The following is a 27,913-nucleotide window of genomic DNA, read 5'->3' on the forward strand; positions in this document are numbered from 1 at the left end:
CAGAACCAGAGGTCACATTTTAAGAATAAGGGGTCGGCCATGTAGGTGGGGACTGAGATGAGGAAAAATATCTTCACCCAACGAGTTGTGAATCTGTGGAATTCTCTGCCACCGAAGGCAGTGGTGGCCAATTCACTGGATGTTTTCAAGAGAGAGTTAGGTTTAGCTCTTTGGGCTAAAGGAATCAAGGGATATGGGGAAAGAGCAGGAACGGGGTACTGATTTTAGATGATCAGCCATGATCATATTGAGTGGTGGTGCTGGCTCGAAGGGCCGAATGGCCTACTCCTATTTTTCTATGTTTCCCTGTGACCACATGGGTTTCTTCCGGGTGCTCCGGTTTCCTCCCACATTCCCAAAGACGTGCATGTTTGTGGGTTTATTGGCCTCTGTACATTGTCCCTAGTGTGTAAGGAGTGGATCAGAAATTGCGATAACATAGAACTCGTGTGTAATAAAAAGGAACTGCAGATGCTGGTTTATACTAAAGATAGATACAAAGTGCTGGAGTAACTCAGCAGGTCAGGCAGCATCTCTGGAGAAAATGGTGACCCTTTGGGTCAGCATGCACTCGGTGGGCTGAAGGGCCATGCTGGATCTTCCAAACTATCTTTCTCACCTTTCTAACTATCTTTTGAAGAAGCAATTAGACAGGTACATGGATCGGAGAGGTTTAGAGGGGAAAGGGCCAAATGCAGGCAGTTGGGACCAGTATAGATGGAACCGCCTGAAGAGGGGTTTCGGCCTGAAATGTTGCCTATTTCCTTCGCTCCATAGATGCTGCTGCACCCGCTGAGTTTCTCCAGCACTTTTGTCTACCTTAGATGGGACATGTTGGTCGGTGTGGGCAAGTTGGGCTAAAGAGCCTGTTTCTGCACTATGACTGCAGAGTAAAGCATTTATAGAGAGACTGTATAAAGCATAGATGGATAAAAAACAATTTTTAGAGTCTTGCAATCATTAGGCTTGCCTGCAAGCGGTCAGTGTTGACAATAAACATGTTATGAATACATTGATGATCTTGTTTGCTGCAAACGCCGGAGGGAAATCCTCGAGCTTTGAGGCAGCCTGAGATGGTACATATTCATTCATAAACTCCAGCTTCCTGCGATCTGCCTGTCACCGGACTGCGCTCCGTACATGACTCATGTGCCTTCATTCATTCTCCCTCCAGCACAACGCCCGGCGGCAACAATAACAAGGTCGGGTTCGGGAGCCACATTCTCACTTTGCCCCTTTCCCCCCCGATTAAATATTTGACTGAAACCACTCGTGAAATAAGCTGCCTCAATCGGTTCCGCGTTAATGTCCTTAGTCAGGACCCTGTTAAAAGAATCGGTGAACCGTGCTCTCATTTTATCTGTACCGGTTAACACCCCTTCACTCTTATTCCGGATGTTATTTACACACACACACGTATATATACACATACACACACACACACACACGTATGTATATATACACACAGACATAATAAATAAGAAAACCATGTGACTTAATTCAATTGCCCACACTGTGATTTGATTGTAGCGTCAACACTTTGCATCATAAATGACACCTGGCTGCGGATGTGAAGGGCCTGGGTGTGTTTTGGTTGGCAATTCTTCAACTGACCGGACGCGGGATGTGGGGAGGGTTGACAACACTGATCCGTCTCATAGATCAGTGGCGCACAGGGACCGGCCCTTCGGCCCGCAACGTCTGTGCTGACCATGATGCCAGGACCAACTCTTATCTGCCTGCAGAACATCCACATTCCCTGCAATATCATCTCTCTTTGTTTATTAAACCATGTTACAACGGCCACTCCCTCCCAGCTCCACCCGAACACAACCCCCGTCAGAGAATGACACAGTGGTGACATTCCTTTCACAATCTGAAATCTCTGGCACTGTGTGTGCGTGAGTGTCTGTGTGAGAGTTTTTGTGAGTGTGTGTGAGTGTCTGTGTGAGAGTTTTTGTGAGTGTGTGTGTGTGTGTGTGTGTGTGTGTGTGTGTGTGTGTGTGTGTGTGTGTGTGTGTGTGTGTGTGTGTGTGTGTGTGTGAATGAGTGAGAGAGAGAACATGAGTGACAGAGAACGAGAGAAAGAGAGAGAGAGAAAGAGAAAAAGAGAGAGAAAGAGAGAAAGAAAACGAGAGAGAAAGAAAGCGAGAGAGAGTTGGAGAGAATGAAAGAGAGTAAATGAGAGAGAGAGAAGGAAATGAGAGAGAAGGGAGAAAGATAATGAGCGGGAAAATGAGAGAGAATGGCAGAGAGAGAGCGAGAGAATGACAAACGATAACACAGGGAGAGGATGACAGATAGAGAGCGAGTAGCCAGGTTGGACAACACTATTGCATTGCCATGTCCTAACATTGGGATGTGATGCAGCTCCGTTTGTCACTTGGTTGGTAATGGTATCAATGTTTCCCCATTGTCTCAAGCTGGGGGGGACTATTCCACAGGCTGGTGTCTGTATCGTTGCAATAGTCACCTCTTCACTTGTGGGGTGTACAATGAATCAGTGATCCAATGGAACAGATACAACAACAAAAAAATGATACTATTTCCAGGCGGGTGTCAGCGCCGACCTGCAGCACCTCTTAACGTTAGCGCGGCTTCCCTGGAGCCCGCTGCACGGCTCCCATCTTACAAGCAGTGCATTAGCAACACCGTATATCCGTGTTCGGGGCTTTAACGGGGGCTGTCAGAGGCGCTGACACACCTGCAGATGCCAGATGCAGAGAGGGGGACAGGGGAAGAGGGGATGCAAGGGGCTATGGTGCGGGGAGAGGGGTCGTTCCCCGGGGGAGGGGTAGAGGGATGGGGAGGGGGTGAGAGAAGAAATCTCCTTCCCTCTCTCCCTCCTTCTCTCCCTCTCTCCCTCCCTCCATCCTTCCTTCTCTCTCTCCTTCCCTCTTTCCCTCTATCCCTCCCTCCTTCTCTCCCTCCTTCTCTCCCTCTCTCCTTCCCTCTCTCCCTCCCTCCTTCTCTCCTTCCTTCCCTCCTTCCCTTTCCTCTCTGCCTCCTTCCTTCCCTCCTTCCTCCTCCTGCGCCGCCCACGTTTACCTCTCTCTTCACATTCCACAGCAGCTTCTGCTTCGCCTCGTCCTCCGTGCACTCGGCGCTCCTGGAGGTCGACATCTCGGCGGCGGTCGAGAAGAGGAGCTGAGACAAATCGGCGAGAGAGAGAGAGAGAGAGAGAGAGAGAGCGGGGTGAGAGGGAGGGAGGGTGACAGGGAGACAGAGAGACAGAGAGAGAGAGGCGGGACTGCGCGTCCACACACTGGCTCCCTCCCCCGTGCGCGCTCCCGCCTGGCCCGCCCCGTGCGCGCTCCCGCCGGACATCACGGAGGCGGGCCCGCGCGTCCACGAGTGCGCGTACACGCACACACCTGGACCATTGCAACCTGAGAACTACCTTCAGAAGCAAAGATGCCCAGGTTTAAGATAGACAAAAATGCTGGAGAAACTCAGCGGGTGCAGCAGCATCTATGGAGCGAAGGAAATAGACAACGTTTCGGGCCGAAACCCATAGATGCTGCTGCACCCGCGAGTTTCTCCAGCATTTTTGTCTACCTTCGATTTTCCAGCATCTGCAGTTCCTTCTTAAACCCAGGTTTAAGGTCACAAATATCCTGAGCCCTCTGTAAATAATATATATATGTGTGTGTGTGTGTGTGTGTGTGTGTGTGTTATATATATATATATATATATATAATATATATAATATATATATATATATATATATATATTTATATATATAATATCTATATATATATATATATATATCTATCTCTATATATGTGTGTGTGTGTGTGTGTGTGTGTGTGTGTGTGTGTGTGTGTGTATATACATATATGTATGTATAATATACCATATATATGTATAGAAAATATACCATAGATAAAAATTATCCATACCACAAAGCCTGGTGAATACAAAGCCTCCCGGTTGCAAATCATTGTAATTCTCCCTCCCAATCGCATACAACCTCTGTCCTGTGCTTGAGATAGACACAGAGTGCTGCAGGAGAATTCTCTTTTTATTTTCTCCAGAGATGCTGCCTGACCTGCTGAATTACTCCATCATGTTGTGTCTATCTTTGGTACAAAACCAGCATCTGCAAATCTTTGTGCCTACACTCTGCTCTGCTCAGCCAGAGTATTGAGTATGGAAGTTGCGAGGTCATGTTGCAGTTGTATAAGACGTTGGTGAGGCCACATTTAGAGTACTGTGTTCAGTTCTGGCCACTGTGTTGTAGGGAAGATATTGTCAAGCTGGAAAGGGTTCAGAGAAGATTTACGAGGATGTTGCCAGGACTGGAGTGTCTGAGCTAAAGGGAGAGGTTGAGTAGGTTAGGACTCTATTCCTTGGAGCGCAGGAGGATGAGGGATGATCTTATAGAGGTATATAAGATCATGATAGGAATAGATCAGGTAGATGCACAGTCTCTTGCACAGAGTAGATTAATCGAAGCCATAGGTTTAAGGTGAAGGGGGGAAATATTTAATAGGAATCTGAGGGTTAACCTTTTCACACAAAGCGTGGTGGGTGTATGGAACGACCTGCCAGGGGAGGTAGTTGAGGCTGGGACTATCCCAACATTTAAGAAACAGTTAAACAGGTACATGGATAGGACAGGTTTGGAGGGATATGGACCAAATGCTGGCAGCTGGGACTAGTGTAGGTGGGACATGTTGACTGGTGTAGGCAAGTTGGGCCAGAGCTTCCACACTGTGTCACTCCATGACTCTATGACACTATGAAACATCTCCTGCCTCCTCCTCCAGCCTCTTTCCTTGTGCCCCATCTACAAGCACACCTATATCTTCCACTACCCCGCACCCATTGCCTCTTCTCCCGTTTTCCCTTCCTCCGGCTGCGCATTTCACGCCTCTTGTCTTCTCTCCTTATTTCTCAGCATTTTGTCTTTTCTTCACCTGTATCCACCTATCACTCCCCAGGCTTTGTCCCACCCCCAGCTCTCATCCAACTTTCTCCTCTAATCAGCCTGAAGAAGAAGAGTCCCAACCCGAAACGTGGCCCATCTATATCCACCAGAGATGCTGCCTGACCCGCTGAGGTACTCCAGCACTTTGTGTCTTTTTTCCAATAAACCAGCATCTGCAGTTCCTTGTGTTTTCCAAGATACCTTTTGGGGGGACGAGCGGTAGGCGAATCAGCCGTGAGTTGACTCGCACGCGAAACAGGAGGACAATCGGGGCATGGGAGTGATGGGTCGCTGTCGATCTGAGGACTGGCATTGACGACGGGCTGAACGGCCTCCTTCTACATCACGAGAAATTAACACAAGGGAGAGGATACTTGGACAGGTCAGCAACAGCAGAGGGGATCCTCTGAGACAAGGCGCAGAAACATCAATGGGACACCAGAATCCGAGGCGGAGATGAAACCAGGAACTGCGGATGCTGGTTTACCAATTAGGAGACCGAGAAGGTCTGGAAGTAAGAAGGTCCTCTCGGGCAAACCATTGTCCACCCCAGAGAAGATGTCCATTGGGGAAGGGAATCCTCCAAATTAACCCAGATATGATTTCGAGAACCTCTGGGAGAAGTCAGATGAACACTGCGATTATTTAAAGGATGTGAGAGGAGGGATTGTATAAATGGAGGACAAAAGGGAATTCCCAAAGGGGCCAGAATCCGAGACAGCGAAGGAATCCAGAGACAGGGAAGGCCCAGGAGATGACATTGAGACAAGGCGACAAAAGCAGCGACGCCCCACTGAGATTCCACAGCACCGCCTCTAACAACGAGATCACGACACGACCAACGCCGAGACTGACTGACACGCCTAGCAACAGCCGACAAACACAAGGTAGTTTGCGAACAGTTGTAGGGGGGGGGGGGGGGGGGGGTAGGGGGAAAAAAGCGATAGCGGCCTCTTTCACAGCAGACATCAACCACGGCCATTCACTCGAGAAGATAGACACAAAGTGCTGGAGTAACTCAGCGGGTCAGGCAGCATCTCTGGAGAAAAAGGAATAGGGGATGTTTCGGCTCCCAACCCTTCATTAGACTGAAAGTAGAGGGGGGGGAGGGGGGGGGGGGGGAGGATAAACTAGAGGCGAGGAAAGGCCACACTGCCCCGCAGTTCTGCTGAACCTGGCTGTTAGGTTGAAGCTACCGCGTTTACTCTGAAAAATGACCCGTGTGTGAAATGATAACCCCAGCGTGTTACGATTATAATTATAGAGTCAGAATTATACGGCCCTTCGGCCCATTCCGCCCTGTTTCCCTACGTTTGGTCCATATACCCATCTAAACATTGTCTACCTGTGTACCTGTACAGTTTTTTTTTTAACAACTTATTATAAGTGTCCCAGCTGGATGTAGTAATGGATGATCGCGCATAACTAACTGTCTTCCTACCCAGAACATGACCTGTTATGGACGTATCCAGGAATCGGGCGAGTGGAGTTTCACACTCTGCATCTTGGAAGGCATCGTGGGACAGCGAGCTCAAGTCTTCACCAACGCGAGCAAGTCCTCAAACCTGCATCTCTCGGTACCTCATTTGCCTCAGTGGCTGCGTGTCGGCATTGTTGTTGACAACATGCATGTTTTTTTTAATATCGGTGGCTGTTATCACAAGGACTCTGGTTACGTCAAAACAAGAACTGCCGGGGGGAAACGGAGCAATTTGGATTTAACACCGATGCTGAGACTCCGGTAACAGCTTCTTCCCCTCTGTTATCGGGCTTCTGAATGGTCCTTCCATAAGCTAGAGTACTGTCCGATTCATCTCTACCCCAGTTCGGACATTCAAGAGAATGTTAGATTTAGCTCTGAGGGCTAACAGAATCAAGGGATATGGGGAAAAAAAGCAGGAACGGGGTACTGATTTTGGATGATCAGCCGTGATCATATTGAATGGCGGTGCTGGCTCGAAGGGCCGATTGGCCTACTCCTGCTCCTATTTCATATGTTTCTATGTTTCTATTGGACTTTGTCCCTGGAACTGGCGCGCTGCAACGCTGAGGACTATATTCTGTGTTCCGTATCCTCCCCTTTGCTCTGCCTATTGTATTTGAGTTTGACTTGATTGTGTTTATGTACAGTATTGTCTGATCTGTTTGGATGCAAAAATAAAGCTTTTCAGGAATGTCTAGACTCGCCACAAGGGAGCCGAACAAAATACCTGTCTAATAATGTGAAGCTGTGGCTTTGCCAGAAGCCGCTGGTGAGGCCACATTTGGACTATTGTGAGCAATTTGGACCGCATGTCAGAGGCGGGATGTGCTGGCGTTGGAGAGGGTCCCATAGGAGGTTTTCCAGAAATGATCTCATTAATGAAAAGGTATAGGTGACGTTTCGGGTCGAGACCCTTCTTCAGAGGTGAGTCTGTGGAATTCTCTACCTCAGAGGGCGGTGGAGGCAGGTTCTCTGGATGCTTTCAAGAGAGAGCTAGATAGGGCTCTTAAAAATAGCGGAGTCAGGGGATATGGGGAGAAGACAGGAACGAGGTACTGATTGTGGATGATCAGCCATGATCAGATTGAATGGCGGTGCTGGCTCGAAGGGCCGAATGGCCTCCTCCTGCACCAATTTTCTATGTTTCTATGCTGCCCGGTCAGCCGAGTTACTCCAGCACTTTGTGTATTTTCTTTTGTAAACCTGCATCTGCAGTTCCTTCCAGGATGAAATCAGGTCGAAGCTACTGCTGCTCTGGAGAGACCATGTTATCCTATTACGAAAGTGGGTAAACTATAACGATCCATCAACGTGTATTAACCGCTTCGGGCCAGTCTACAATGAGACGCGAGTCTAGTATACAAACTTAAAGCATACGGTATTGGGGGTTCAGTATTGATGTGGATAGAGAACTGGCTGGCAGACAGGAAGCAAAGAGTAGGAGTAAACGGGTCCTTTTCACAATGGCAGGCAGTGACTAGTGGAGTACCACAAGGCTCAGTTCTGGGACCTCAGCTATTTACAATATATATTAATGATTTGGACGAGGGAATTGAATGCAACATCTCCAAGTTTGCGGATGACACGAAGCTGGGGGGCAGTGTTAGCTGTGAGAAGGATGCTAGGAGGCTGCAAGGTGACTTGGATAGGCTGGGTGAGTGGGCAAATGCATGGCAGATGCAGTATAATGTGGAGAAATGTGAGGTTATCCACTTTGGTGGCAAAAACAGGAAAGTAGATTATTATCTGAATGGTGGCCGATTAGGAAAGGGGGAGATGCAACGAGACCTGGGTGTCATGGTACACCAGTCATTAAAAGTAGGCATGCAGGTGCAGCAGGCAGTGAAGAAGGCGAATGGTATGTTAGCATTCATAGCAAAAGGATTTGAGGAAAGGAGCAGGGAGGTTCTACTGCAGTTGTACAGGGTCTTGGTGAGACCACACCTGGAGTATTGCGTACAGTTTTGGTCTCCTAATCTGAGGAAAGACATTCTTGCCATAGAGGGAGTACAGAGAAGGTTCACCAGACTGATTCCTGGGATGTCAGGACTTTCATATGAAGAAAGACTGGATAGACTCGGTTTGTACTCGCTAGAATTTAGAAGATTGAGGGGGGATCTTATAGAAACGTACAAAATTCTTAAGGGGTTGGGCAGGCTAGATGCTGGAAGATTGTTCCCGATGTTGGGGAAGTCCAGAACAAGGGGTCACAGTTTAAGGATAAAGGGGAAATCTTTTAGGACCGAGATGAGGAAAACCTTTTTCACACAGAGAGTGGTGAATCTGTGGAATTCTCTCCTGCAGAAGGTAGTTGAGGCCAGTTCATTGGCTATATTTAAGAGGGAGTTAGATGTGGCCCTTGTGGCTAAAGGGATCAGGGGGTATGGAGAGAAGGCAGGTACAGGATACTGAGTTGGATGATCAGCCATGATCATATTGAATGGCGGTGCAGGCTCGAAGGGCCGAATGGCCTACTCCTGCACCTATTTTCTATGTTTCTATGTTTCTATGTTAAGGCGCCTCGGCTCCACTTCATTCCACCCACTCAAACCTTTTCCGCCCTGTCTTTCACAAGATCACTCTGCAATTAAACCATTCCTTTCCTCCCACGTTTTCCTCGCCCTCTCTGAGTAAATGAAACCCTGCCTTTAAAAAAAATAATACAATTTTGTCCTTCACCTCTTTTGTCGATGACACAACTGTACAAATGCAAATTATTAATTCACAAAGTGCAGGAGTAACTCAGCAGGTCAGGCAGCATCCCTGCAAAACATGAATAGGCGGCGTTTCAGGCCTGAAGAAGAATCCTGGCACATTTAACGGGTGGGGGTGGAAGATTTAATAGGATAATGAGGGATAACTTTTTCACATAAAAGGTTGGTGGATGTATAAAGAAAGAGCTGCCGAAGGAGGTAGTTGAGGCAGGTGCTAACGTAACGTTTAAGAAATATTTAGACAGGTTCATGGATGGGACAGGTTTGGAACTAGCGTAGATGGGACATGTTGGTCGTCGTGGGCAAGTTGGGCCGAAGGGCCTGTTTCCAAGCTATATGACTCTATGACTGTGTGGCCTGAAACGTCGCTTATTCATGTTATCCAGAGATGCTGCCTGACCAGCTGAGTTACAATGAGACTGAAGTCTGAAGAAGGGTCTCGACCCGAAACGTCACCCATTCCTTCGCTCCGTAGATGCTGCCTCACTCGCTGAGTTACTCCAGCATTTTTGTCTACCTTCGGTTGTTCCAGCCTCTGCAGTTCCTTCTTAAATGGCTGAGTTACTCCAGCACTTTGTATCCTTTTGTGTATTGATCAGCACCTGCAGTTCTGCATATTATTATTTGTTCAGCCACGGTGTGCAAAAGAATGCTTCCTACGAGTGAATTATTCTTTTTAGCCGTAGTGCGAATGTTTTTTTACGAAGTGCCCCGTCTCCATTCAATATTGGACGAGGATCTCTCCGTTTTTGAAGGTTGCCATAATTCAGTGTTTGAAATAACAATACTGTGAACCGTTACAAATCAACTTGAAATAACAGCCCGACGAAATTGTTTGGCCCACCGCGATAAGTCATTTGTTTTTCGAAGTTGTTAACGCCACGATTAGGGGAAATATATTTGCCACTGCTGTCAACCGGAGGACAGCTGCCTTCAGTTGCCAGAGACTGCAGAACGACACACAACGCTGGAGTAACTCAGGCAGCATCGCTGGAGAACATGGATAGGGGACGTTTCAGGTCAGGACTCTTCTTCAGCCTATCTGCCTCTCAAAACAAAACAAAAACGCTCACCTGTAAGGTCATAAGATCATAAGTGATAGGAGCAGAATAAGGCCGTTCGGCCCATCAAGTCTACCATTCAATCATGACTGATCTATCTCTCCCTCCTAACCCCATTCTCCTGCCTTCTCCCCATAACCCTTGACATCTGTACTAATCAAGAATGTATCTATCTCTGCCTTAAAAATATGAATTGACTTGGCCTCAACAGCCTTCTGCGGCAAAGAATTCCACAGATTCAACAAACCTGATTCACAGACTCATTATTTCCAAAAGGAAAGAACTCCAGATGGTTCTCCACTTGAAACTTCACCTATTCCTTTTCTCCAGAGATGCTGCTTGATCTGCTGAGTTACTCCAGCATTTTGTGCCTGTCTTCCATCTATTACCTGCCGGGCTTTGCCCTACACCTTCTTTCTTTCTGCCTCCCCCCTCACTACAATCAGACTGAAGAAGGGTTCTCCAGAGATGTTGCCTGACCTGCCAAGTTACTCCAGCACTTTGTGCAAATTTTGTGTAAATCAGCGTCTGCAGTTCCTTGTTTCTGTGGAGGATTGCAGATGCTGGAATCTTGAGCAAAACACAAAGTGCTGGAGTAACTCAGAGGACCAGGCAGCATCTGTGGAGGGAAATTGACTGCAATGTCTAGGTTCCGAAGCAGCTTCTTCCTAACAACCATCAGGCTATTAAACACATCCTCCAAATATTGTGGTTAAGTAAGAATTTCAGTGTTCTGTTTTGGGACATATGAGAATAAAATACTCTTGACTCTCCTGACTCATCTGGTTTTAATAAGAGTGGTGATATTTTATTGGGTGTGGAATCAATATGTTTAATGATGAGTAGACAGGTGGATGAAATAAATTAAATTGGGTGAAAGCAGGTGTGCGTCCCTCCGAGTGTGGAAATAGCCTCTCATCTCAGTCTTGAAAGGACAAATCTTTATTGTGACACTGTGACCCCAGGCCAATTTAAATTAGATGTGGGCCATTTGGCCCTTCAAGCATATTTGACCATTCAATAAGTTTGAGATTAGTATACAAACTTAAAGCACACGGTATTGGGGGTTCAGTATTGATGTGGATAGAGAACTGGCTGGCAGACAGGAAGCAAAGAGTAGGAGTAAACGGGTCCTTTTCACAATGGCAGGCAGTGACTAGTGGGGTACCGCAAGGCTCAGTGCTGGGACCCCAGCTATTTACGATATATATTAATGATTTGGACGAGGGAATTGAATGCAACATCTCCAAGTTTGCGGATGACACGAAGCTGGGGGGCAGTGTTAGCTGTGAGGAGGATGCTAGGAGGCTGCAAGGTGACTTGGATAGGCTGGGTGAGTGGGCAAATGCATGGCAGATGCAGTATAATGTGGATAAATGTGAGGTTATCCACTTTGGTGGCAAAAACAGGAAAGTAGACTATTATCTAAGTGCTGGCCGATTAGGAAAGGGGGAGATGCAACGAGACCTGGGTGTCATGGTACACCATTCATTAAAAGTAGGCATGCAGGTGCGGCAGGCAGAGAAGAAGGCAAATGGTATGTTAGCATTCATAGCAAAAGGATTTGAGTATAGGAGCAGGGAGGTTCTACTGCAGTTGTACAAGGTCCTGGTGAGACCACACTTGGAGTATTGTGTACAGTTTTGGTCTCCTAATCTGAGGAAGGACATTCTTGCCATAGAGGGAGTGCAGAGAAGGTTCACCAGACTGATTCCTGGGATGTCAGGACTTTCATATGAAGAAAGACTGGATAGACTCGGTTTGTACTCGCTAGAATCTAGAAGATTGAAACTTACAAAATTCTTAAAGGGTTGGACAGGCTAGATGCAGGAAGATTGTTCCCGATGTTGGGGAAGTCCAGAACATGGGGTCACAGTTTAAGGATAAGGGGGATATCTTTTAGGACCGAGATGAGGAAAACATTTTTCACACAGAGAGTGGTGAATCTCTGGAATTCTCTGCCACAGAAGGTAGTTGAGGCCAGTTCATTGGCTATATTTAAGAGGGAGTTAGATGTGGCCCTTGTGGCTAAAGGGATCAGGGGGTATGGAGAGAAGGCAGGTACAGCATACTGAGTTGGATGATCAGCCATGATCATATTGAATGGCCAGGCTCGAAGGGCCAAATGGCCTACTCCTGCACCTATTTTCTATGTCTCTATGTTTCTATGTTCTGTCCACCATAGCCTATGCAAAGTACTATTGATACAGAGTCATTATATATCATAGCAAGTACTTTAATTAGAATACATACAGAGACCATCGAAATGAGTACTGTAGGCTCGGAGTAAGTTGAACTAACTAACATGGCTGCACGCATGACACTAGATGGTGGTGTGGAAACCTGACATGGATTACGGATCAGATGCGGATCAAATCAGCAATACTGTTTGATCTACATCCCCCTTCTTAGGCTTTTGCACAGAGGGCAAACATAAAGCATGCAGAAGTAATATGTATATAAAGCTATAAAATTAACTATCATCTACAGTAAAGCAATGGAGGATATATTACACGTAATATAAGTAACATTCCGCGAGTAAAATTTGGTCGGCATGGTTCTTTTGAACTTGTAGTGTAGTGGAGTGGGTCGCTATTTAGTTACAGGCAGTCAAGGGCAGCCGTAGGCAATCTCCTTCGCTGACCGGGCATTTTGATTAGCTCATTGGAGTTTTCAGGCCCAAGGAAAACCGACCGGTAGGTAAAATGTCCGCTAAACTTTATTATACTTCATAAAAGTGTCTCCACTCCTTCTCCCCCCTTCTCTCCCCTTCTCCCCCCCCCCTTCTTTCCCACCCCCTTCTCTCTCCCCCCCCCCTTCTCTCCCCCCCTTCTCTCCCCCCCCCCTTCTCCATCCCCCCCCCTTCTCTCCCCCCCCTTCTCTCCCCCCCCTTCTCTCCCCCCCCTTCTCTCCCCCCCCCCTTCTCCCCCCTCCTTCTCTCCCCCCCCCTTCTCTCCCCCCCTTCTCTCCCCCCCCTTCTCTCTCCCCCCCCCTTCTCCCCCCTCCTTCTCTCTCTCCCCCCCCCTTCTCCCCCCCCCCTTCTCCCCCCCCCTTCTCCCCCCCCCCTTCTTCCCCCCCCCACCTTCTCCCCCCCCCCTCTCTCCCCCCCCTTCTTCTCCCCCCCCTTCTTCTCCCCCCCCCTTCTCCCCCCCCCCCTTCCTCCCCCCCCCCCCTTCTCCCCCCCCCCCTTCCTCCCCCCCCCCTTATCTCCCCCCCCCCCTTCTCCCCCCACCCTTCCTCCCCCCCCCCCTTCTCCCCCCCCCTTCTCCCCCCCCCTTCTCCCCCCCCATTCCTCCCCCCCCCTTCCTCCCCCCCCCTTCTCCCTCCCCCCCTTCTCTTCCCGTCTCTCCCCCCCCTCTCTCCCCCCCCCCTCCTTCTCCCCCCCCCCCTTCTCCTCCCCCCCCCCCCCCCTTCTCCCCCCCTTTCCCCCCACTTCTTCCCCCCCCCCCTTTCGCCTCCCCCCCCCCCCCCTTCTTCCCCCCCCCCCCTTCTCCCCCCCCCCTTCTCCCCCCCCCCTTCTCTCCCCCCCCGCTTCTCCCCCCCCCCTTCTCCCCCCCCCCCCCCTTCTCCCCCCCCCCCTTCTCCCCCCCCTTCTCCCCCCCCCCTTCTCTCCCCCCCCCTTCTCCTCCCCCCCCCTTTCTCTCCCCCCCCCTTCTCTCCCCCCCTCCCCCCTTCGGTCTCTCCCCCCCCCTTCTCTCCCGCCCCCCTTCCGTCTCCTCCCCCCTTCTCCCACCCCCCCCCTTCTCCCCCCCCCCCTTCTCCCCCCCCCCTTCTCTCCCCCCCCCCCCTTCTCCCCCCCGGTCGATCCAGCTCGCGGTTTCAACGCGGACAGTCGATCCAACTTGAAGGTCGAAGACACTCTTCTTAACTCGCGGATTAGGTCACCCAAGTGGGACAGCCCCTTAACTCTAAGGAAGAGAAACTGCCTGACCCGCTAAGTTACTCCAGCACTTTGTACCTGTGTTTGGTGTAAACCAGCATCTCCAGTTCCTTCCGATGCAGTAATTTTCTGAGCTGCATTTTGGATGTGTAGATATTTAGCCTTCCGAAATATCTAAAGATCAAAATTTAAATGTGGGAAGCTAACAATGAACATTTAAACAGGTAATAAATTATGTTCTGCAGGGATCAATGCTGAAACCTCGGTTTATTACAATTGCTGTAAATGATTTGGATGAAGGCACCAGATACATGATCGTTATATTTGCCAGTGGCAATATAGAGAAGATAAAGAAGCCACAAAGGTCAAGTGAGTGCACAACAGTGTTAAATGTGGGGAAATGTGGACTGGCTCACTTTGGCAGGTAAAATAGCAAACCCTATGATTTACAGAGGGATCCAGTTATTGTCAAGAACAATTTGCAAAGGTTAGTGTGCACTTACTGCAAGTAATTAGAAATGCTAATGGGATGAGATTGTTTATTGTTATGGGAGTTGAATACAAAAGTAGGAAGGATATGCTTCAGTTATATTGGGCATTGATAAGATTGCATCTACTGCATTGTGTGTAGAATTGGTCTTCTTTAGTTCCAGTTTAGTTCAGAGATACAGCGTGGAAACAGGCCCTTTGGCCCACCGGGTACGTGCTTCTTAAAAATATCACCAAACTGGAAAGGGTGCAAAAAAAACTGGGACTGGAGGGTTTGAGTTATATGGAGAGGCAGGGACTTTTTACACTGTAGCATGGGAGGCTGAGCGAGTGGTATATAAAATCCGGATGAGCGTAGATAAGGTGACTTGCCACAGTCTTTTCCCCAGGTATGGGAGCCTGAAATGAGAGGGCAAGTGAAGACGAGAGGCGAAAGATTTTGAACGGGCTCAATGCCTACTATTTCTAATAATAATAATAATAATAATAATAATAATAATAATAATAATAATAATAATAATAATAATAATAATAATAAAAAATGTATTTGTATAGCACATTTAAAAACAACTCACGTTGACCAAAGTGCTTCACATCAGTGCAGGTACTAATTTGATACATACAACGGTACACAGACCTAACAATACATACATAAACTGTTTACAGCGGCCCCTCAGAGGGGCTCAAAAACGCTAGGGAGTAGAAATAGGTTTTGAGTCGTGACTTAAAGGAGTCGATGGAGGGGGCAGTTCTGATGGGAAGGGGGATGCTATTCCACAGTCTAGGTGCTGCAACCGCAAATGCGCGGTCACCCCTGAGCTTAAACCTAGACCGCGGGATAGTCAGTAGCCCCAAGTCGGCTACTGACAGCACCTGCAAATGGAGGGAGGTGCATATATGGAACCAGCTGCCAGAGGAGGTGGCAGAGGCAGGTACAAATGCAAAATATATGGATTTGGAGGAGTTTGGGCCTGGCACAAGCAAATGGGAGAGTCTAGGACCAGAGCGCTCAGCCTCAGAATAAAAGGATGTACCTATAGAAAGGAGACGAGGAGGAATTTATTTGGGGGGTGGTGAATTTGCAGAATTCATTGCCACAGAAGGCTGTGGAGGCCAAATCATTGGGTATTTTTAAGGGGGATGAGTACGGGTGTCAGGGGTAATGGGAGGAAGGTGGGAGAATGGGGGTGAGAGGGAAAGATAATTCAGCCATGATTGAATGGCACAGTAGACTCCATGGGTCAGATTACCTAATTCTGCTCCGATGACTTATGAATTTAAAAGGGACAAGTTCGGTCAGGGAATGTGGACGCATGAACAGTCGGGCCGAATTCCCCTAGTGCGTGTTGTTCAGCTCTAAATTGAAAAATGTTGTAAATATTACAGTTTCTGATTTATACATATATAGTCTGAAGGAGGCAGACACCTGCACATTGTGTCTAGTGCAGTTACTCCAGCACATTGTGTTTTTCTTCGGTGCAAGCCAGCACCTGCAGTTCATACCTACATTTTACAATAAACAAAAAAAAAAGTACAATAATTGCGTGCCCATACCATTCATTTAATTGGCTTCATCGTGTTAATTATGAATCACCATTAATAATCTAACGGTTTATGATTCACCAGCGCTATCCAGCGGTTGACTGATAGGTCTTAACACATTCTATTTTCGGGTACAGTCGTGCAAAATAATGAAGCAATAAACGTCAAACATCCTGAACGCTTAGGAAAAACAAACACCCTTTCTGTTCTCGTTTCCCCTCCCAATGACGCTTTTTGTTCCAGAGCCGCAGTCGTTGTGGGTGCAACGTGTTGAAGAGAAATCGGATGAAGTGTCACATCTTTTATGAATCATTTGTACTTGGTTAATAAAACGGCGCTGCGGCAGCGTTCAGGGCTGGAGGGGGGTCATTGTCTACAAAGCAGGAATTAAGAATGTGCAGGAAGGAACTGCAGATGCTGGTTTAAACCGAAGATAGACACAAAAAGCTGGAGTAACTCAGCGGGTCAGGCAGCATCTCTGGAGAGAAGGAATAGGCGAGTGTGAAGAAGGGTCTCGACCCGATATATCACCTGTACCTTTTCTCCAGAGATGCTGCCCATGCCCACTGAGTTTGACTCCAGCATTTTGTGTCTATCTTCGAAGAGATAAGAATGTTATGCTTTGCGGAATAAGGAACAAAAGGCTCCAAGTCCCGTTTCCTCCGCATATTCTTCTATTTGTCAATGGGCGAACAAGATTTGACTCTCGTGTTAAAGGGATAGCGCTGCTCACAGGCCAGCGTTGGAAGTGACACAGAGTGCTGGAGTTAAACTCAGCATCTCTGGAGAACATGGTATAAGGCGGCGTTTCGGGTCGGGACCCTTCTCCAGGCTGATGAAGCCACTTCAGTTCAGTTCAGTTGGAAGTGACACCTCGTTGATCCAGGTCAAAGTCAAAGCCCTAAAATCACCACATTCATTATTTCCAGCTGAACCTGTGACTCCACGAAAAATGCTCTTTCCATTTCCATCCACAGGTGCTGCCTGACCCTCTGAGTTCCCCCATGAGACACGAGGAACTGCGGATGCCGGTTCTCAAAGAAAAGACACAAAGTGCTGGAGTAACCCAGTGGGCCAGGCAGCATCTCTGGAGTACGGGGGTAGGTGACAATTCACCATAGGACCCTTATTCAGACTGATTGTAGTGGAGGGGGGGAGGGGAGGGGGGGGGGGAGGAGAAAGCTGGGAGAAAGGATGGGCAGGACAATGCCTGGCCAGTGTTGGGTGGATACAGATGAGGAGGATTTCACTGGCCCCGTTTTGCCCTCCTGATTTCCTTTCTTAGCTTGCTCCTCAGTTCTGGAAACTCCTCCAGGGATACATTTGATCCCAGCTAATATTGAGGATAATCATAAGTTTTGATGGAGAAACAAGGAACTGCGGATGTTGATTTACAAAGAAAGACACAAAGTGCTGGAGTAACTCAGCGGGTCAGGCAGCGATTCTGGAGAACATGAACAGATGACATTTCAGGTCAGGACCTACCTCAGACTGAAGAAAGGTCCTGACCTGAAGTCATCAATCCATGTTCTCCAGAGATGCTGCCTGACCAGCTGAGTTACTTCAGCACGGTGTCTTATTGATTGAAAGATGCAGCATGGAGACAGGCCCTTCGGCCCACCAAGTCCACGCTGACCCTTGATCGGCCGTTCACATTAGTTCTAGGTTATTCCACTTTCCCATCCACTCCCTATACAACAGGGGCAATTTGCAGAGGGCCAATTAACCTACAAAACCCACGTCTTTGGGATGTGGGAGGAAACTGGAGCTCCCTGAGGAAACCCACGCGTTTATAGGGAGAACATGCAAACTCTACACAGATAGTGCCCAAGGTCAGGATCGAACCCGGTCTACAGTGCTGTGAGGCAGCAGCTCGACCAGCTGCACCACTACAAGCTATTACAGTGCTGCTGTAATTATCATACAGAATAACTGTCCTCGCCTTGGCAGTGATGTGCACTCCTTTAGCCAGAGTGCATTTCAAATACGTTGCCAAATTCAGCTGTTTAGCCCCAAATCTAATTATTCACGAGTGTGATTTATTTAACCTTTTGGTATACATTACTTGCAATGTCAAATGAGCATTTCTCCAAACTCTCTACAAGTCATACTTCACTACCGAGTCATACTTCACTAAGGCTATAGACACTGAGAAATTGTAGACACTAACAAACAGATGTAAGGTCTCTCCAATGAACTTCCGTTCCCTCCTCACAAACATGATTAATAAACATGGACTTTCTTCTTGACCAGCTAGTTACTTATGGCAGTGATTCGTCCTACTTACAGAAGGTCAAGAATCCAATGGGTTGTGTTTAGTTGAGCATGGAAACAGGCGATTCGGCCCAGAGTCCATGCTGCCCATCGATCACCCATTCACATTTGTTCTATGTTATCCCAGTTTCTCATCCACTCCCAACACACTTGATGCAAATTACAGAGGCTAATTAACCCTCAATCCCATATGTCTTCTTGATGTGGGAGGAAATTTGGGCACCCGGAGGAAACCCTCGTGGTCACAAAAAGAACGTGCAAACTTCACACAGTCAATCACCTGATGTCAGGATCGAACCCAGGTCACAACAATCATCATCTAAGCGATGAACAGTGTTGGTTGCACTAAGAATGTTTGCACTATGTTTTAAGGGAAAGAATGGAGAGAATGATAATAGTAAATTGGGGTGTGGATTGTGCTAATGTGGTGATCGGGAACCACAAAGTATAAAAGTAAACATAGAAAATAGGTGCAAGACAAGGCCTTTTGGCCCTTCGAGCCTGTACCGTCATTCATTGTGATCATGGCTGATCATCCACAATCAGTAACCCGTGCCTTCCTTCTCCCCATATCCATTGATTCCGCTAGCCCCTAACTATCTTTTAAATTCATCCAGTGAATAGGCCCTCTGCTAAGTAGAGATATGGAATGCAGTAGTGACGACACCAACATTTCAGGAACGTCATTGATTATGTAATAGTGTGCACCCATCATTGTAACAGAAAATTGGATCTACTGTCAACTATGTTAGACTTGAGGATAATCATTTTATTCTGTAATCTAGTTTGTTACCTAATTTAGTCTTTCAGTTATCTCCATTCTGTAATCAAGACCTAGTTTTACTGTTAATCAAGTTTCTATGTAATCTTGGCAGCAGAGAATGTAAAAGCTGTACCAAAGTCACCCTCAGATCCGCTTTGACTGGTCTCCTGGTATGCACCAGTTTTAATAGATCGCCCGTTACTTTGAAGACTAACTTCATGTGGCTTCCATTTGCTCCAGCACACTAATATTATTTTATTTTCATTTATTTAAGATGTTATTGTTTATTGTGTTATCTACGAGCACTGTGTTCTAACAGACCTGTTGTGTAAGAATTCCATTGTTTAGTTTTCGGTACATATGACAATTAAACACTCTTGACTCATGATCTTATTGTCAATAAGAATGAACTGCTCATTAGTTGCCATTACATATCATTTCCTTACCCATAATTTATTTTTGAACACACTGCGTCAACACTTGGTTTCTCTTACACTCTTCCTAAGGTTGATTTTTTGCTGTTTTCCATTTAAACTGATTCTCAAGGGCAATAATTGCACTACTGCAAACTGTTCAAATATAAAATGCATACATGTACTATCTCAATGCGTTAAAAAACAGCACACACATAACAATAACCATCACAAATTTTATTAAGTTTGGCAAACATTTTTGTTTAATAACATTTAAAAAGGAGCAACACCGTTCTGCCCAGGATACACTTCTAATGAGTTATACCTCAGGTAGCACTGCTTCAGTTTGAAATATGTGTGACACAACAAAATTGTGGAAAATAAACAAACCACCACAGTGTTAAAAGCAAATTTATTTACAGATTCTGTTTTGCAAGTGAGTATTCCAGTTTGTTAGTTAACCAACAGAACTTGATTTTTCTCTCCCCCCTCCCCCCTCATCAGAGTTAATCCAACCATTTCAAATCTTAATTAAAATGAGAATCCACTGTTACCAGCAGCATTTTAATCACTGCAGTATGTGGGTTGTACAAATTGGTTAATGAATAAAAGTGGATTTGGAAACATGCATGCAAATCGCAGTTTTGTATGTCATCACTCATCGATAATTGCAGCCAAGCTGGGAACAAAAAATAATAATTCAGACAAAATGTTTGAACAAAAAAGGCTTTGCTTTGTGCTGAACTGTTTCCAATTTGCATTTAATGACAATGTTGGGGTAATTAATTAGTATATTTATTCAAGAATGTTGCCAGGACTTGATCGCCTGAGCTATAGGGAGATGCTGGGGCAAGCTAGGACTATTCCTTAGAGTGCAGGAGGCTCAGGGGTGATTTCATAGCGGATCTCATAGCGGTGTACATAATCATGATGGGGAATTGACAGGGTGAGTGTACAGATTATTTTACCCAGGGACACAGGTTTAAGGTGAGAGGGAAAAGATTTAATAGGAAGCTGAAAGACACCTTTCTCCACTCAGAGGGTGATGGGTTTATGGAATGAGCTGGCAGAGGAGGTAGTTGAGGCAGGTGCAATAGCAATATTTAAAAGACACTTGGACAGATACAGGGATAGGAAAGGTTTAGAGAGATATGGGCCAAATGGGGCTTGCTTAGATGGGGCAGCTTGGTCGGCATGGACGAGTTGGGCCAAAGGGCCTACCTCAGTGCAGCATGACTCTATATCTGAATTGATAATGTTTTTGAGCCATTTTGGGGCTGCACAAATTATACCGAGTCATTTCACTGCCCATAGCAGTGAACTTCAAAAGCTACAGGTCGATAACATGCAGAAGGTCTTTGCTTCTAGTTATAAATTTCTTTCAAAGAACATTCTTTTCAAGGGTACACAAAAATGCTGGAGAAACTCAGCGGGTGCAGCAGCATCTATGGAGCGAAGGAGATAGGCAACGTTTCGGGACGAAACGTTGCCTATCTCCTTCGCTCCATAGATGCTGCTGCACCCGCTGAGTTTCTCCAGCATTTTTGTGTGCCTTCGATTTTCCAGCATCTGCAGTTCCTTCTTAAATTCTTTTCAAGGGCATCACAGTGTCGCAACTAGTCAGTCTGAATAAGGGTCCCGACTCAAAGCGTTGCCTATCCATGTCCTTCAGAGATGTTGCCTTACTCCAGCACTTAGTGATCTTATGAGAAGTACCTAGAAACAAGGCTTGACCCACGGACTGGGGTTTATAGTGAGGATTTTATTACAAGTTAGCAAGTGGTCTACTAATTTCGACAAGAGCCGGGCACAAATCCACTCAAAAGCTATAAATTTAAAAAAATGTTTTAATGAATTATGGTTTGCAAAATAACTCAAAATAAACTTGAAGTAATCTGGGAAAAAACTTGGAGGTTTCTACACTTGCTGCCCTGTGTTGATACTAGATTTCTATATTTTATAGTCAATGAAGGTGGTCTGGTAATTCTAAAATTGGAAACCCAGACCCCAATTACCATCAATCAAAAGCTTGGGGTAAACAATAATGTCATTCATATCTGCTGGAACTGATTTATCACTGAAAATTAGGGAATAATTTGCCTTGAGGTGTCTAGGCAAAATTGAGATTTATTTTATGGACAACTTTAATATTTTATTCTGTTCAGTTGTGCGGTGACTGTTTTTTAAAACTTTTCATAGAATTTTAACTTTTGTAACAAATATGTTCCTTTAGTTTATTTGACATCAACACATCAGATGTAGTAGATATTAATACAACCAACCAGGATAGTCTTTCTTGGCTCAGTACTTATAGGGGGCGAGTCTAGATTTCAATTTTATTTTTTTCATTGATTTTATTTCACTTCTAGCTTATTCTCACTTCTAGGTGGTGGTGTTTTAACATGTAGGTGATCTCTTAAAAAGTCAAAATAAATAGCAGAGAACAAAGAACTGCAGATGCTGGTTTCCACCTAAGATAGACAAAACGCAGCAAAACTAAAGTCAGCGGGTCAGGCAGCATCTCTGGAGAAAAAGGATGGGCAACGTTGCAATTCGGGACCCTTCATGTTTGCTATATTGTACAAGTATCCTGCAAAAAAAATGGTACCATCTTGGCTAGACTGGTCATGCGCAGATTTTTCCTTGATTGCATGGAAACAGGTACTTCGGCCCACTGAGTCGATGCCGACCATCGATCACCCACCCACATTAGTTCTATGTTATCCAGGCAATTTCTCATCCACTCCTTGCTGACTTAGGAAATTAACAGAGGCCAATTAATGTACCAATCTGCACGTGTTTGGGATGTAAGAGGAAGCCAGAGCACCCTGAGGAAACCAACATGGTCATAGGGAGAAGGTGCAAACGCCACACAGATAGCAGGCAAGATCATGATCAAACCTGGGCCTCTGGCGCCGTGAGGCAGGGGGTCGACCAGCTGTGCCACGGTGCTGCCAGCATGATACGCCATTTGTCTCAGAGATGTTGGCTCGCAAATAAATCATTGGGTCATGCATCAGCGAGCTGTCTTGGCATGGAAAACAAGGATTAATTGGCACAATCATGCTTTGGAAATCCTCATGCTAACGAAGGACTGGTTGTATCTATAGAATCCAGGTTTAGAGATGCTTCCAGGAAGGGAACCAAGACTCCAAACACAATCATTTACAGTGGAGATGTTGCTGCTGTTGTGGACATAGCTGTTCAGTTTAGGAATGATTCTAGCCCTTTGGGCAAGACCTGTATCTAGAAGTAAAATCACCTGGACAGTGTTACTAAGATGCATCGCAGGGCCATTTTGGTGATCTTTTATAGACATCATTGGTGCTGTGGTTCCCTGAGCAGAACTCACTTCTGTACTTATCTGGGAAAAATAGCTCAATGTAAAACCACATAGTGACTATCAAGGTTCTTGCTGTTAACTTTCACATGTCCAGATTTCAATACAATCATGATTCAGCCGCACAATAGATGATTCCTGTGGGTACCTTATTTTCTGATGGGAAAAAACATTGTAACGAGATGTTTTAACGTGCAGTAGTGAAAATCTCACCCAAACCCCTAGTGCAACTGAGATCAAAACTGAAAGGGAAAAAATCTCAACATAATCTTCATCGCCTGAACAGTAAAAGATATTTGAGTATTTTTGGCACACTGACTCTCCTAAATGTTCCATCGGCAGGAAGTTTTTTTTTCACAAGCCCCTACTCACCCAAGATTTAGTCACCGTCCTCTATCATTGGGGCAGCAGGTGGTGTGATATAGGGGAGTGTTTAGTATAGTTTATAGGTACAGCATGGAAACAGGCCCTTCGGCCTACCGAGTCCATGCCAACCATCAATCATGCGTTCACATTAGATCTATATAATCCGACTTTTTCATCCACTCCCCTACACACTGGGGGCAACCTACAGAGTCAATGAACCTACAAACCTGCACATCTTTGAGATTTGGGAGGAAACTGGAACACCCGGAGAAAACCCATGGGAGAATGTGTAAACTCCAGTGTCAGCACCCGAGGTCAGGATCGAACCCAGATCTCTGGTGCTGCGTAGCAGCAACTGTACCACTGTAACACTGTGCCACCCTATGGAAAGATAGGAGAGGGGATTGACAAAGAATACACTGCAAATTACCCGATATCGGGTCGGCTTAATGGAAGGATTCCATAATAAATTAACTGGTTATTACCAAACACTAACTGAAAGCCTTTCTGGTTGAAAGTCAAACCTTCGTTTGCTTGATGTTGCATGTTATTTTAATACGATTTCAGTCAAATTACATTAGTAAAACAAACTGAAGGTTTACTTCAGGCAAATGTTAGACACATCACTATTCTGCCCAAAATGGTACAAAATAATTTTAAGCATCCCAGTCCAGAAAAACACAACGGGTACATAAATACACAAACAGAAATTTAACATTGTAACATTGCAGTCCAGTCAAAATATATTGTCACCGACAAATACCTGTGCTACCATTATATTAAAGGTGGAAATGTTAATCATCATCATCCCATGCTGCACATTAACAAAAGAAATCTGAACAAATTGCATTAAAAACATGTAAAATGTTTCACCACAAATACGCTGCCACATTTGACAGGCTTGTAACAAAGGTGGAATGTTTTAATATTAATCCAAAATTCTAATGCTTGTGAATACAATTCAGTCCCAAATGGTGTTAACTGCACTAAAACACATTGCGTCTAAAATATTCATTTGCAATGGCCATTGATTTGAAAGAATACTTGGAGAGAGATGTAGTAAGAAATGAAAATTACGCATCGCCTTCTCTCTAATTCATATCCCCAAAAAAGGAGTGCTTCACATACAGCAGCTTTTGACTGAAACACTCCAAGGGTCCAGGTCAACTCTTCCTCAATGGCGCTGGAAGTAAACGTGATACAATACTGACAAACACATAGCAGGAATGAGAACAAAGTGTGGAATCAGCAGATATCTCAGCTCAGGAGCACATGCGGACTTCCCTGTGAAACATAGCCAGAATCAAACAGTGGCGGAAACGGGAGGCCACGTGATCACGAGCCTCCGCAGGTTCAAGCAAACGTGCAGCAACCTCCTGGGAGTGGCGGAAATTTTGTCCCCTCTCTGTCAAATGACATGGTCACAAGAGGATGACCATTCAATGGCAAGTGTACAAATTCCCACTGCCTCAAGCTATTCAGGTTCGGAACCACATCACATTACTTTGGATTTCAGATTTCTGGACATACCAAGCATCAATAGAAGGATCATCCATAATGAAGGGAAATTCATACGCAAGTTTTGAGATGTATTTCGAGGCTTGTTTTACAGAAAAGTGAAAATTAATATACAACAAATACAGAGGTTTCCCATCTGCCAGTCAGTTATCATCCTGCACCATGGTGACCATAAGCACACAATTAAAAAAAAAATTGTAAATAATGCCATTCCCAAGAATCCGGTACGGGTTTAGTCTCTGTAGGCAGCCTGGTGTCCGAGTGGTCTGTCATCATACGAGCTGTACCTTTTCACGTGTATTCTACGCACACGATCCCTAACTTCCAATGCCTCCTCGTCTTCACTGTGTGACGCTTGAGCAGACGTTCGACTAGTGGCTTCCAACAGTGAGTTATCAGGTACACGTGGCGTTTCATAAAGCAAGACATTCAATGTCTCTTCGTAAATTCTTGCTTCAGGAAATTCAACCTGCACAATTAAAAGAGAAATCAGACAAAAGGAGCAGACTTTCAACTGGAGAATGTGGCACATTCTTTGTGTCACAGTGGCAGCACAGAGACGCAACTGTAGAGCTACTGCCTAAGAACGCCAGGCGCCCAGGATCGATCTTGCCCTCGGGTGCTGTCTGTGTGGAGTTTGCACGTCCTCCCTGCGACTGCATGGATTTTCTCCGGGTGCTCCGGTTCCCTCCCACATCCCAAAGACGTACAGGTTTGTAGGTTAATTGGCTAGTGTAAAATTGTCCACAATGTGTTGGGAGTGGATGAGAAAGTGGGATAACATAGACCCATGAGGTGACAGGGAGAATTGGTATCGAGATGGACATGATGGGTCGAAGGTACACAAATATGCTGGAGAAACTCAGCGGGTGCAGCAGCATCTATGGAGCGAAGGAAATAGGCAAAGTTTCGGGCCGAAACCAAAGGGTTTCGGCCCGAAACATTGCCTATTTCCTTCGCTCCATAGATGCTGCTGCACCCGCTGAGTTTCTCCAGCATTTTTGTGTACCTTCGATTTTCCAGCATCTGCTGTTCCTTCTTAAACACGGTGGGTCGAAGGGCCTGTTTCTATGCTGAATGTCTAAAGTAAACTCAATTAAATTTCCTTTCATGTATACGAGTACGATGACAAAACATTCCACATTAATCTGTCTGGATATTCAGCAGGAGGATACATTTAACTCAGCTACTAGACTTGGAGTTTAACCTAGATGTCAGGTGAAGCAAGCTATTGAGTGAATTGCTTTAAATGTTCCTACATCATATACCAATCCCAAGACAGTTTTGTTTAAAACACCGAAGAAATACTCAAATCCTAAATCCAAATGTTTGAAAAATTATTGACTTGGCCAGTCACTTGGAGACATTCAGGAATAATCCCAGTTGCATCAATGTTTGCCTTTGATAAGGTGCCACACGTTAGGCTACTTAGGAAGATGAGAGCCCACGGTATCAAAGGGCAGATACTAGCATGGATAGCAGGTTGGCTGGATGGCAGAAGACAAAAAGTGGCATAAAGGGGGCTTTTTCTGGTTGGCTGCCAGTGACTAGTGGAGTTCCGCAGGGGTCGGTGCTGGGGTCACTACTCTTCACGTTGTATATTAATGATTTGGACGAAGGAATCGAAGGCTTTGTGGCCAAGTTTGCAGATGATACGAAAATAGGTGGAGGGGCAGGTAGTGTAGAGAAAGCAGGGACTCTGCGGAAGGACTCGGACAGGTTGGGAGAGCAGGCAGAGAAGTGGCAGATGGTATTTTGTGTAGCAAAGTGTGGAGTTATGTATTTTGGTAGTAGGAATAAAGGCGTAGACTATTTTCTAAATGGGATGACAATCCAGAAATTGGAGGCACAAAGGGACTTGGGAGTGCTAGTGCAGGATTCCCAAAAAGTTAATCTACAAGTCGAATCGGTAGTAAAGAAAGCAAACTCAATGCTAGCTTTTATTTCAAGAGGGCTTGTATACAAAAACAGGGATGTAATGTTGAGACTCTATAAGGTACTGGTAAGGCCGCCTTTGGAATATTGTGAGCAATTTTGGACACCATATCTGCGGAAGGATGTGCTGGCTCTGGAGATGGTCCAGTACTGGGCCTGTACTCGCTGGAGTTTAGAAGAATGAGGGGGACCTCATTGAAACATACAGAATCGTGAAAGGCTTGGATTGAGTGGATGCGGAGAGGGATGTTTCCACAAGTGGGAGAGTCAAGAACTAGAGGTCACAGTCTCAGAATTAAAGGACGTTCTTTTAGGAAAGAGATGAGGAGAAATGTCTTTAGTCAGAGGATGGCGAATCTGTGGAATTCTTTGCCACAGAAGGCTGTGGCGGCTTAATCAGTAGATATTTTTAAGGCAGGGATATAGATTCTTGATTAGTACAGGTGTCAGAGGTTAAGGCAGGAGAATGGGGTTAGGAGGGAGAGATAGATCAGCCATGATTAAATGGCGGAGTAGACTTGATGGGCCGAATGGCCTAATCCTACTCCTATTCCTTTTGATTAGTTTCCTTTTGAGATACAACGTGGAAACAGATCCAGCGGCCCACCAAGTCCGCGCCGACCATCGATCACCCTTACACTAGTTCTACATCATTCCAATTTTCCATCCCACACAATAGGGACAATTTACAGAAGTCCTTGCTGTCTCCTCCCCTTCCTCAACCCTCTAGCTGTCTCCTCCCACCCTCCCATCCGCCTGCCCTCGGGCTCCTCCTCCTCCCCTTTTCCTTCCTTCTTCCCCCCACCCCCCATCAGTCTGAAGAAGGGTTTCGGCCCGAAACGTCGCCTATTTCCTTCGCTCCATAGATGCTGCTGCACCTGCTGAGTTTCTCCAGCAATTTTGTGTACCTTCGATCTTCCAGCATCTGCAGTTCCTTCTTGAATACCTACAAACCTGCATGTTTTTTGAATGTGGGAGGAAACCGGAGCACCCGGAGGAAACCCACGCAATCATAGATGAACAATGTTTACTTTATTTTTTCTTCCAGGATTAAAAACAGATCACAACATAATTTTATTTCAGTGGATGAATGCCCATTAACTATCATTGATACAAGACAGGATTCATCAAAGCATGACAATCAGGACATAACCTAGCAAACTTCAAATAGAAATATACAGCAACTGCAAATGGTGGTTTAT

The 27,913-nt window shown here is 45.9% G+C and overlaps 1 protein-coding gene across 3 annotated transcripts in view; it reads right to left on the bottom strand.

Moving 5' to 3' along the window:
- Positions 1-23,792: 23,792 nt before the first annotated feature.
- tnfaip1 (TNF alpha induced protein 1) overlaps positions 23,793-27,913 on the bottom strand; it is a 35,366-nt gene continuing 31,245 nt past the window's right edge. For all 3 annotated transcript variants that reach the window (XM_033045658.1, XM_033045657.1, XM_033045659.1), the window contains one exon: positions 23,793-25,245. In XM_033045658.1, the coding sequence (XP_032901549.1) occupies positions 25,009-25,245 (237 nt within the window). In that variant the 3' untranslated portion in view covers positions 23,793-25,008. The remainder of the gene's footprint in view (positions 25,246-27,913) is intronic.

Source organism: Amblyraja radiata, chromosome 28 (genome assembly GCF_010909765.2).
Source record: "Amblyraja radiata isolate CabotCenter1 chromosome 28, sAmbRad1.1.pri, whole genome shotgun sequence".
Taxonomy (NCBI): Eukaryota; Metazoa; Chordata; class Chondrichthyes; order Rajiformes; family Rajidae; genus Amblyraja; species Amblyraja radiata.